Genomic DNA, 13,393 nt, shown 5'->3' with positions numbered 1-13,393 from the left:
TTCGAACCTGTATCGCTCCTGGATTCCAACACCACACCGAGGATAGCACGGAGTCCACGATGACCAAGCTGACCAGCCACAATCAGTGGGACAAAGTGAATCATCACAGACCAGGTGGCCCAGCTGACAGACACTGTTGGCAGAACAAATCAGGCATTAGCACAACAAGACATCACTGAGCAATGCACAAGTGCAATGGCTGCTTAGGAGGGTATGATCTTGGCATCATGGGAAGGGCTGGGGTTCAGCTCTTGTGGTTGGGTTCAGAGCAGAGTTAAAATTAGGGTGCTAATTTGCAGATTGCAGACAAATGCCCCTTCCCTGTTTGCCCAATGTAACTAGTCTCAGTGGATCACCATGCATTCGGCCCATGTCGTTAGAGATTGAGGCTTTGTTGGATGGTTTAAGAGTTCCAAAGGAAGGTGTGCATAGTTGGAAGATCAGTTTCACTTCTTCGAACAAACAGAAGCAGGATCAGGCCTGAGTTCCTCCAGCATTTTTGTGCATCTTAAACAAGCCTTTCAACACTTAGTGCCTCTTCTGCCACATAAACGTGGCTGATCCTTTAACTCAGTACCATATCTCTTCAGATCCTGAATATCCAAAAATATATTGACCTCTGTCATGAATTTAGGAGCTGAGATTCCACTCTTCCTGGGAAGAGAATTCCAAAGATTCATCATCCCCTGGATGAAGAAACTTCTCACTGTCTAAAATGACCGATCGATTATTTTGAGAAAGTGACTGTTTTGGACTCCTCAGCCAAGGAACTCATCAGCCCTGCATCAGGTTCTGTGACACCCCTAAGTAACTTTAAATCACTTCTCACTCTTTTAAACTCAAACCCAGCCATAATTTCTAATTTTGTTTTGACCTTCCAAAGGTCTATGGTAGTCCATACACATTGCATCCACTAAACATTCTATTACCTCAAAGTGAGATTTAGAAGAGATACATAGGAGTGCCAAGGTCAGAGACCCAGGGTGATTTTGATAACTGGTTGTGTGGTAAATAGTGGTAGGGTTGGGGTTAAAGGATTAGAGTAAAGGATTAGTGTCATCACTTCCAATGGACTTCTTGCTGGTGGACAGAGGCTCTGAAAATGCCTTTCGTAATCTATGGCCTGGATGAGCTCGTCTACACTTTGTCCCTTGACAACCTTGGCCTCCCACCTTGCATCATCAACAAAAATACATATTTAGTCTAACTCTGTTTTCAGATTGATGACCTGTCTTCTATTACTAGCACACCTTCCTCCAACACTATTGGCTGTTATCCTATGAATCAGCCTTTTGCTTCCTGCAGATACAATATCTACCAGTTCCCCTTTTACAATTGCCTCTGCTTGTAACATCCTCAAACAGGATTTTCTTTGCATAAGATCATATTAACTTGGTTTAATTGCATGAATATTATCTACATGACTACTTACTTCTTCCTAACTATATTTTAGACCTGGAAATTATACGTGGTGAGTCTCACTTCAGTGGTGGACAGGATTTGCAAGTATTTGGAGAAGCAGAGTCTGATTTGGGAGAGGCTGGTCATGTCTCACAAGCCTTCTTTGAAGATGTACCAAAGCATAGTGATGAAGGTAGAGCAGTAGACATATTGTATTTGGATTTTGAGTAAAACGTTTAGAAACATAGAAAACCTACAGCACAATACAGGTCCTTCGGCCCACAAAGCTGTGCTTAACATGTCCTTAGAAATTACTTAGGGTTACCCATAGCCCTATTTTTCTGCACTCCATGTACTTGTCCAGGAGTCTCTTAAAAGACCCTATCATACCCACCTCCACTACTGCCGCTGGCAGCCCAATTCCTTGCACTCACCACTGACATCTCCTCTATACTTACTTCCAAGCACCTTAAAACTGTGCCGTCTGGTATTAGTCATTTCAGCCCTGGGTAAAAGTCTCTGAATATCCACACGATCAATGCCTTTCATCATCTTCTCTACCTCTATCAGGTCACCTCTCATCCTCCACCGCTCCAAGGAAAAAAGCCGAGTTCCCTCAACCTATTCTCATAAGGCATGCTCCCCAATCCTTACAACATCCTTGTAAATCTCCTCTGCACCTTTTCTATGGTTTCCACATCCTTCCTGTAGTGAGGCGACCAGAACTGAGCACAGTACTCCAAGTGGGGTCTGACCAGGGTCCTATATAGCTGCAACATTACCTAAATTCAATCCCACAGTTGATGAAGGCCAATGCACCATATGCTTTCTTAACTACAGAGTCAACCTGCGCAGCAGCTTTGAGTGGGCAGAGTTTGATAAGGTTCCCCATGGTTGGCACATTCAGAAAGTCAGAAGTCCTAGGATCTAAGGAAATCTGGGTGTGTGGATACTGAATTGGTTTACCCTCAAAAGGCAGAGGGTGGTAGTGGATGGCGAGTATTCTGCCTACAGATTGGTAACCAGTGATGTTCCGTAGGGATCTGTTCTGGGACCCCTGCTCTTTGTAATTTTTATAATGACTTGAATGAGAAGGTGGGTTAGTAGGTTTGCATATGACATGAAGGTTGGTGAAATGTGGATGGTGTGGAGGATTGTTGTAGGTTGCACAAGATATTGATAGGATGCAGAGCTGGGCTGGGAATTTGCAAATGGAGCTCTGCCTGGAAAAGTGTGAAGTGATTCATTTTGGGAAGTTGACTTTGAAGTCAGAGTACAAGGTTACCGGCAGGATTATTAACAACGTGAACAGAGGGCTCTTGGGGTCCATGTCCATAGAGTCCTTCAAGTTGATAGGATTGTTGAGGAGGCATATGGTGTGTTGGTGTTCACTAGGAAGGAGGACTGAGTTGTGAAGTATTGTTACAGCTCTATAAATCCTTGGTTAGACCACAATGGGAATATTGTGTTCGGTTCTGTTTGCCTCATTATAGAAAGGATGTGGTAGCTTTGGAGAGAGTGGAGGAGATTTACCAGGATGCTGCCTCAACTGAAGGTTGAGCAAGCTAGGGCTTTTCTCTCTGTAGCAAAGGAGGATGAAAAGTGACTTGCTGGAGATGTACATGATGATAAGGGGCATAGATAGACTTGTTTTCCCAGTGCAGTAATGGCTAATAAAAGGGGGCAGAATTTTAAGGTGATTGGAGGTAAATATGAAAGGGATGTCAGAGGTAAATATTTTTACAGAGAATGGTTGGTGCATTGCCAGGGGTGGTAGTAGAGGCAGGTACATTAGGGACATTTAAGAGAAGCTTAGGTACATGGATTATAAAGAAGTGAGTTATATAGGAGGGAAGGGTTAAATTGATCTTAAAGTTAAAATGTCAGCACTACATTGTGAGCCAAAGAGCCTGTACTAATATGTGCTGTACTTGTCTATGTTCTTTATAATCCAACATCTCACCAAACACAGGTGTAAATTAACAGGTCTGCAATTTCCTTATTTAATGTTCCTGCCTTTCTGACATAGGAGTCACACTTGAAGTTTTCCAATCCACCAGAATCCAACTGGATGTCATTGTATTATGGTACATTGCTGGTTTGGCTGTTATTTGTTATATACATTAACAATTTAAATGTGTATATAGAAGATATGGTTGGTGAGCTTGCAGATAACTTGAACGTTGATGGTGTTGATGATAACAGTCATAAGTCAAGGAACAGCATTGAGCAGCTGGTAAATTGGGCAGAGCAATGGTAAATGGGGTTAATGAGAGTTGATAAGTCTGTTAACAGTGGGACAACGAATGATAGGATCCCAGGGAGTACTGAGAATCAAAGAAGCCTTGGCATATAATCCAAAGAACCTCGAAGGCAGCAGTGGAGGTAGATAAAGAGGTGAAAGCAGCATTTGTATACTGGGGTTCAATAGCTGGGGCATTGAGTAAAAGATCAGGGCAGTTACAGGACAACTTTGAAAACCCTGGTTAGACTACAGCTGGAGAACTGTGTAACATTTAATAGTCACACTTTGCAAGGATGTGACTGCACTAGAGAAGGTGCAGAGGAGATTTACCAGGATGTGGCCAGGGATGAAGTGTTTTAGTTGTGAGAAAAGACTGGACTGGCTCGGTTTGTGCTCTCTGAATAGCAACCTTTTCTGAGGAACAAGATGAGAAGAATTTGTTACCAGCGACTGCAGTTATTGATCACGATGACTTCTCCAGGTTGGTAGCTCTCAGAGTTGAGATGGCAGCGACACATGGTGACATTCACACAGTGCTGGTCCTGAAGGAATAGGTTCTCAGGACATCGGCAGCCTGGAATAAACAAACTGAGGGTAAAATCCTGCTAAACTATTCAGATCCTTGTGCTGCACAAACCCTGTGAAGTCCCAGCAAGGAGCCAGTCGAGGCCCCAGCAAGAGACTAGTTGAAGAACTCAGTGAGGAATCTACTCAGTAATTATATTTGTGGTTTTCTAAGGGAATCAGCACAGAGCAGACTGCACAGTCGAGTGGAAGGCACAATCATATATTGAAGGGAAACTGTCAGTCCAGAAAGCAGAACAGACAGGAGGTTAATAAGATGACTGAAAGGAACACACAGCTAAGCTGTAAAATTAATCTCAAAGTAGTTCATGGTGACATATACAAATGTTGATAATAAATATACTCTGAGTAAGACAGACGGACTGAGGATTGATCAGTGTCAATGAATACGATATTGATACCATCAAACAGACAAAGCTGAAGTAGGGCATTTGTGCGTGTGTGGGGGGTGTAATTAAAAATGATGGTGGCAGTGTGATGTGATTAGGGCATCCATCACCACAGTAATGATACAGGATGCCCCAGAAGGCTTTTATTAAGATGACACATTGGTAAGGTCGCACTTAAAAAGAGATCGGAGGGTCACTGGGAAGAGTGGGGAAAATGAAATATTACAGCCTAATAAAAGTCCCAAACAATTTTTATATTAATGGAAAGAGGATAATCAGAAAAAGAATAGTGTCCTTTAGGGACCAAAATAGCAACCAATGTGTGGAATCAGAGGCTGGAGGTGGTCTTCAGGGAATCTTTCCCATCTGTAAGGATTTGTAAGGACCTTTCCCATCTGTAAGGAGAAAGTCATTGTAGTTAGAGACTTCAGGGTGGGATACAGTGAAATTCAATAACATTGCATTAAAAAGGAGAAGCTATGAGTCTCCTGTTAGGCTAAATGCAGAATAAATCCTTGGGACCTGATGAGATATATCTCAGACGACAGTGAGAGACAAGGGAGGAGCTTGCTGGGACCCTGACAGAGATATTTAACTTTTCCCTGGTCATTGCTGGTGCAACTTGTATTTAGGGGACAGTAAGGATAAACGCGGTAACTATAGCTTGTTGTATGGAAGTTAATGAAAACATTTCTGGGGAATCAGGTAAAATCTACACTGGGAAACTAATCAAAGGCAATCAGATTGGCTTTACCACAAGGACATGATACAGTCACAAAGTAATACAACATGGAGACAAACCCTTCCTATCCACGTACATATCCAAATATCTTCTGAATGCTGGTATTGTACCTGTCTCAAATATTTCTTTGAGCAGCTTATTCTGCATACTGACCATTTCAGGTGAATGTTGCTCTCGGGACCCTATTAAGTCTTTCACCTATTACCTTAAACCAATGGCCGGGCCTAGGAAAAGGAGTGCATTCACTGATCTGTACCCCTCATGATTTTACACACCTCTGTCAGGTCATCCCTGAATCTCCTATGTCCCATGGAATAAAGTCTAACCCTGCCCAATCCCTCCCAACAACTCACTAAAATTCTGTCAACATCCTTCGAAATATTCTCTGCATTCTTTCCAGTTTAATAATAGCTTTCCTATAACTGGGCGACTAAAACTGTCCACAATACTCCAAGTGCAGTCTCACTGTATTTGAAAACATGTTGCTGGGAGAAATGTGGTTGAAATAGTCTACATAAACTTCATTAAGATCTTCTTGTATCAGTGGTAAGAAAACTCCCTGGGTGAGTGAGCAGATCTTATGGGGAAAGGTAAAGTGAGGTAAAGGTAAAGTTTTTCTCTTTGGCGTAAAGGAAGATGAGAGGTGACTTGACAGAGGTGTATAAGATGATAAAAGACATTGATCGAGTGGACAGTCAGAGATGTTTTCCCAGGGCAATTGCTAATACGAAAGGATATCACTTTAAGATGACTGGATAAAAGTATATGGGGAATAGTAGAGGTTTTTTTTAATTTTTTTTACACGGAGTGGTGGGCGAATGTAATGCATTGCCAGGGTGGTGTTAGAGGTAGATACATTAGGGACATTTAAGAAACTAAAAATACAGGGCTATGTGGGAGGAAACATTTAGATTGATCTTGAACAGGTTAAAAGGTTGGCAGAACATCATGGGTCAAAGGGCCTTTATGTTCTATGGAACACAATCCCACATAGAAACTGGTCCAGGTTAAAGCCACCTGGTAAATCTCCTCTACACCCTCTTTGAAGCTTCCACACCCTTCCTATAATGAAGGGACCAGAACTAAACATAAAGTTCCAAGTGTGGTCTAAGTAGAGCTTTATACAACTGCAACAGTACCTCACCCCTCTTGAGCTTAATCTCCCAACCGATGAAGGCCAACACATTGCATGCAATCTTGACCACCCCATCAACTTGCACAGCACCTTTGAAGGATCCATGGACGTAAACCCTAAAATCTGTCTGTTTCTCCACATTGCCATGGAATACGAGGCAGATTGGCAAATTTGATAACTATAGGGAGGAAGACGGTGGTGACGCAGGGATATTTTGGCAATTAGAAGCTTGTGACCAATGATGAATGACTGGGATTGGTGTATAGTTCTCACTATTTGTCATATGCACTTGAAAATGAAGAGGGGAGAGACGATCACAAAGACAACAACCAGATTGATGATGTTGTTGACAGTTTTCACTTTTACTTTTGTTCATGATTATAACTTTCCCAGTTTCAGTTTGTAAGCACCTATATTTGTCTTCACTAATCTACACTTAGGTATGGCTGTAAACCTGCTCATTAATGCAAATATCTAATCAGCCAATCATGCAGCAGCAACTCAATGAATAAAAGCACGCAGACATGGTCAAGAGGTTCAGCTGTTGTTCAGACCAAACATCAGAATGGGATAGAAATGTGATCTAAGTGACTTTGACTGTGGATGATTATTGGTACCAGGTGGGATAGTTTGACTATCTCAGAAACTACCAATCACCTAGGATTTTCCACACACAAGTCTCTGGAGTTTACAGAGATTTGTGCAGAAAACAAAAAAAAAAATCATCCAGGGAGCAGTGGTTCAGTGGATGAAAATGCCTTGTTAAAGAGAGAGATCAGAGAACAGTCAGACTGGTTCAAACTGACAGGAAGGCAATAGTACCTACGTGTTACTACAGCAGTGTGCAGAAAAGCATCTCTAAACACATGACAAGTTGAATTTTGAAGTGGGTGGGCTATGGCAACAGAAGACCACGAGCATACACTCAATGGCCACTTTATGAGGTACATGAACGCTTTTACAGTCAGTCTTCGTTTTACATTCCACAATCACTCATACTCCTCCTTTCTCAAGGAATTGCCTGTCCTCCTTAGCCGAATTCTAGCCTGCTCCTCACCCACTTACACTCTGATACAGGAGGCTCACCAGACTTATCTGGGAATGGAGGATTGTCTCACGAGGAAAGTTGAACAGATTCTACTCGTTGGCGTTTAGAAGAACTGAAGGTGATCTTACTGGAACACACAGTACATAATCATCAGGACCTCAGAGAAGGTAAATACAGGAGGACGTTTACCCTCATAAGTGAGTGTGGGACTGAGTGATAGACTCAGGATAAGAAAACATATGAGTAGGACTGAAATGAGGAAGAGTTTCTACTCTCAGTGTTCCTGACCCAAGAGGCTGAAACTCTTAAAATATTCAAAGCTGAAATAATTGACTTTCAATTAGAAAAGGAATCAAAGATTATGGGAGAGATGAGAGAGTGAATATGGAGAGTTGGATCAATGTTGGCCCAGGTGTGAGAGCAGAACATGCTTCTCTGGAATTGATCAAGTCTTCCCTCAAGTTTCTCTGGTAACAGTTGATGCACCATCAATAACTCACACTGAGACGTAAGGCGAGATATCGGCTTTTATTGACTGGAAGAAGGAACCAGGAGTGAGTGTCCATCATACTATGTCCTGGAGACTGAGGCCGAGCGTCAGGCCTCAGATCGCCTTTATACAGGGGCCTGTGGGAGGAGCCACAGGAGCAGTCAGCAGGGGGCGTGTCCAGACAGGCACATAGTTCACCACAACAGTACCATCCCCTCAGTCTCCCCATAACATCGGGTGTTGTTGTTTGAGAAACTTCTTGTCTTTGGGTGGGAGGAGGTGACAATATCATCCATGAGAGGAAACAGGGGAAGGTTAGATAGTATGAATTGGGGGACAAGAGCCTGATGATCCTGACCAAGAGGAGAAAAGGATAGCTCTGTCTAGAGGAGCCACTGCCTACACATCTGAAATTGGGTTAAAATGCATGGTTACATTCCACCTCAGTTCAGCTGCCTTAGTGGAGGGGCTCTGATCTGTGATTGGCAAATGTTACCTGGTCTGCACACGGAGGTACAGTTTGTGAACGAATTCTGGCCCTGACAGGTTAAAGGGCACGTTTCCAGTCCCTGATGTTCACATTCATCCGCAGAAACATAAACCATCTCAGGACCACAGTCTGAAAGAGAACATAGACCAAGAACTGTTTAGAACTCTAACCCATGCAAGGCATCCCATCTAATAAGCTGATGAAATGTCCCATTTTGGCTTTCAGCTGAGATAAGTTGCAGGATCTGAAACCCCATAGTGACTTCACCATATGTGATTAGACTGCCTCAATTATTTCTCAATTTACTTTCTTCAAAGTGTAACCACCGTTTCAATACTTCTGCACAGAATTTCACCACCATTTCCTTTCCCTTGATAACTTTTCTCCACTCAGCATTTCCACGTTTTCTCAGCCTTGATCCTCTCACCGCTGTAGTCGGAGGTTCCCACCTGCTTCATAGCAGTGCCCGAGAGGAGCAGGGTGAGCTGTCTCGAAGACTATCACACAGTTGCACTCACATCTACTGTGATGAAGTGCTTTGAGAGGTTGGTCATGGCCAGAATCAACTCCTGCCTAAGCAAAGAGCTGGACCCACTGCAATTTGCTTATCACCACAACAGTTCTACAACTGATGCAATCCCACTGGTTCTCAGTTCAGCCTTCAACCATCTGGACAATAGCAATACCTAAATCAGGCTTCTATTTATTGATTATAGCTCAGTGTTCAGCACTATCATATGCTTAGTCCTAATCAACAAGCTCCAGAACTTGGGCTTCTGTACCTCCCTCTGTAACTGGATCCTTAACCTCCTCATTGGGAGACCATCACCCAGGACATCTTCTTATTGCTGCTATCAAGGAGGAAGTACAGGAGAGTTAAGACACACACTTAGCGTTATCGGAACAGTTTCTTCCTTCCCACATCAGATGTCTAATGAACAATGAATCCATGTACACTACCTCACTGTTTTTTCCATCTCTTTTTGCACTACGTAACTTAATTTTAAATATATATATTCCTTACTGTAATTTATATTGTGTTTATTATGTATTGCGCTGTACAGCTGCCACAAAACAACAAATTTCACAACATAAACAATTGATATTAAACTTGAGTCTGATTCTCCCATAGTTCATCTCTCATTGCTGGAGCTATCCTAAGTATTTTTCTTCCTGATGGACCTTCCCAAAAATACCTCTGATTCCCAACTTCATAGGTTTGATCCTTTCACTTCTGTGCTGTTGGTTTTGGTTCAGATCGTACCATCGCACTAAGCAGAGCCAATCAATGCACAGACGTCTCGCAAACTGCACTGAGGCACAGAGAGACCTCACTAACCACACCAGTGGTGCAGAGATCTTGCTAACACTAGCTGACAACAGAGACCTCGCTGACCACACCGGTGCACGAGACGTCACTGACCATACTGGAAAACAGAGACTCACCAGCTTTACAGGGATGCAGAGACTCACCCACCACACCACAAAACGGGGACCTCACCGACTGCACCAGCGCAAACTCACCAACTGCACCAGGACACAGGTGCCGGTTACAGGACTCAGTGTCCATCCAGGAGCCTACACACGGTAAGCCTCCATTCTTCGGTGGGGGATTGACGCACTGACGGTGACGGAATCGCACCCCACCCCCGCACTTGGCATTGCACGCTGACCATTCAGTCCAGCTGGACCAGCTGCCATTCACTGCCAAGGAACAAGATCAACCATGAGTTACCACTGGAACCAATCACAAAACCCCTCCCCAGGACGAGTTCATTCAGCCCATTGTATGAGACACAGGAATAGGATTGATCCAGGTTAATGAACATAGTGGGGCTGATGTAGCTGTAGTGCTCCATGACTCTGTGATGGGTTAGTGTGTTTACTTCAAAACAGGATTATAGGTAAGACAGATAAACTTAGAGTCAGGATCTAGAGGTGGAACTATAATACCACTACAGATCCTTGGTTGAGCGAGGGACAGGGCATGACTGCCTGATCAATGTTCCAAGGTTCAGATGTTTCAGACATGGTAGAGAGGGATGTACAGGGGGCAGGGGAGGTACACTACTGACAAGGAAGAATGTTACAGCTGCACTTTGAGAGAACATCCTGGAGGGTTCATCCATTGAGGCAATGAATTGAATTGAATTGAACTAACTTTATTACTTACATCCTTCACATAAATGATAAGTAAAAATGTTTTTTACATTACGTCTCCATCTAAATGTGCAATGGGCAATTTATAGTAATGTGGGTGGAGTTCAGGAAAAAGGTATAGTCATATGAGGTTGTACTGTAGGCCTCCCAATAACCAGCAGGAGAGGGACAGACAGGTAGACAGATTATGGAAAGAGGTAAAAGTAACAGGGCAGTTGCAGTGAGTGTGTCAGGATGCTGGAGCAGGGATCCAATCACAGACCCAGTACTGTGCACACAGTGGTATTAATTGAGTAACAAATCCTGAGGTGCAAACAAAGTTGGTGTCAAAGTTCAGGCAGAGATCAAAACATTCAGAGAAATCCAAAAACCAGAATCGGGAAACAGGCAGAGTCAATATGCAGACAGACAGAGTACAGGTACAAATGCTGGAAAGGCTCAGGAAAATTCACAGGCACAATCTGGAACAGATAGGTGAAAACACAGGACTGAAATACACTGAGCAATAAACAGAGAGGCAGATGATAGGTGGAGCACAATGAGACACAGGTGGCAGCAATGCAGATAATAATGAGAAATAGATGAGAGATGGAGTATTCAGTAATACAGGGGCCGGAGTAGAGCAGGTCTGGGGACAGGAGCACATGGCAATACAAAATCACAGACTGACAGCGAGGGGGAAAACACACAAAAAGACAGAGTTCAACTGGAGGTACTGACAGAGTGACTTTTGTCTCCCCAGTATTGACTGGGACTCCCTCAGTGCCGAGGGCTTGGACAGGGCAGAATTTGTAAGGCTCATCCAGGAGTATTTCTTGACATGGTATGTAGATTGTCCAACCAGGAAGGAGCCATGAGAGAACTTATACAGGAAAATTAATCTGGCCATGTGATTGGAGTTTCAGTGGGAGAGCATTTGAGAATATTGAATTATAACTTTCTTAAGTTTTCAGATAGTTAAAGGTAAGGATAAGACTGGACCTAAGGAAAGTACTAAACTGAAGAAAGCTATTATTAGGTTGGAGCTGGGAGAGTCCACTCTGAGTGGCTGTTATTGGATCAACCCACATTTAACATGGGATTCATTTAAAAGCCAGTTGATGGATTCATGGATCAGCATTTAGACATCTGAGGCTCCTGGTGTGACCATCAGCTGGTCCACATGATCCAAATTTTGCTGCTTTCATATTGAACTTGGAGGAAACTGCAGCAATTTCTGTGAGCAGCACAGAACCTGCCTCAGGAAAGACCATTGCTCCCGTTACAGGAAGGATGTGAACACCTTGGAGGGGGTGCAGAACAGATTCGTTAAAATGCTGCATGGACTCGAGAGTATATGCTACAAGTACAAGTTGGATAAACCTGAATTGGAGGCTAAGGGGAGACCGAATTTTCCAGGGTTAAATGTCAAGTACCAGAGAACATGCACTTAAGATGCTAGGGTCACATTTAAAGATGATGGGTAAGGCAAGTTTTTTTTCCCCCTTTACACAGAAACTGGTAGATGCCTGGAATGGACTGCAGGGATGATAATGGAAGCAGATTCGACAGTAATGTTTTAGGGACTGTTAGATGCAATTTTTTTGCACTACTTATTTTAACTCAACTATTTAATAGACATATATTCTTACTGTAATTCAGTTTTTCCTCTGTATTTATTTATCATGTATTCATTGTACTGCTGCTGTAAATTTAATGAATTTCACGACATATGCTGGAGATATTAAATCTGATTCTGATTCTAATATGCAGAGAATAGAGGGATGGGACTCACCTACAGGCAGAAGAGAATTATAATTCGACATTATGTTCAGTACAGAGATGCAGAACCAATTCCTGCGCTGTACCAATAACCAACCAGCGCATCCAGAGACAGCTCGCTCTCTGCCAGCGGTAGTCTGCCATGTGTGTCCATAACCCAGTGTTACAGCCCTTTCGCCCCAAGCACAACTTCAGTAACACAATCATCCAATGTGAGCTTTCCCTCTGGTCCCCCATTCCCTCACACCCTCACCTGGGCAGGCCTGCTTGAAGCAAGCTCGGGTATCCCACAGTGTGAGGTTACACTTTCCACCAGGGAGTTCGGGCCGCAGCACCTCTCTCTGCCGGAACATCACTCCGAGGCTGCAGCTCTGACTACACGCACTCCACGCCGTCCAAACCGAAACCACACAGTCCACTGTCAGAACAAATACAAGTGTTAAACAGCAGTCTGCCCTCCTCACCTCTCCCACTCACAGGCTGGGTCAACATTTCGGTACGGAGAGAATGCCACACTCTAGGGGTAGCTTTTGAACACAAAGATCATTTGGACAGGTACATGGATAAAAATGGTTTGGACCAGTTGGCCCAAAGGTCTGATTTCAGTGCAATGTTAATGTTAATGGCAATGTTAACCTGAGCCCATTGCCTGCCCAAGGTGAGTTTCCTGGATCCTTTAATGGGATAATTCCCATCCTTCCATTTTCACCTGGTGGTACCACAGATGGTCTGGCTACAACAGTCCCTATTGTGAGAGCTTGCTGTGCATGGATTGGCTGCTATACCTCCCCAGCAACAGTGACCAATGTTCCCTAGGAAGAACTGTCATGGACAGAGAAGTCTGGGACATTCCAAAGGAGCCTAGAAATATCCATCCCATCTCTAACCCTACCCAATGGAAACCCAGCAGCCCAGTCTCCTGCTTCATGGTACAAACCCGATGAGTA

At 43.5% G+C, this 13,393-nt stretch overlaps 1 protein-coding gene across 1 annotated transcript in view; it reads right to left on the bottom strand.

The window, feature by feature from the left end:
- sspo (SCO-spondin) overlaps positions 1 to 13,393 on the bottom strand; it is a 261,575-nt gene that overhangs the window by 144,329 nt on the left and 103,853 nt on the right. Inside the window, exons 49-52 of the mRNA XM_059990301.1 lie at positions 12,700 to 12,864; positions 10,050 to 10,229; positions 8,492 to 8,654; positions 8 to 133 (exon numbers count right to left, since the gene is read on the bottom strand). Of these exons, the coding sequence (XP_059846284.1) occupies positions 8 to 133; positions 8,492 to 8,654; positions 10,050 to 10,229; positions 12,700 to 12,864 (634 nt within the window). The remainder of the gene's footprint in view (positions 1 to 7; positions 134 to 8,491; positions 8,655 to 10,049; positions 10,230 to 12,699; positions 12,865 to 13,393) is intronic.

The sequence above is a fragment of the Hypanus sabinus genome, chromosome 1 (assembly GCF_030144855.1).
Source record: "Hypanus sabinus isolate sHypSab1 chromosome 1, sHypSab1.hap1, whole genome shotgun sequence".
NCBI lineage: Eukaryota > Metazoa > Chordata > Chondrichthyes > Myliobatiformes > Dasyatidae > Hypanus > Hypanus sabinus.
The sequence above is the reverse complement of the archived record's forward strand: the minus strand, read 5'-3'. Positions and strand labels throughout refer to the sequence as shown.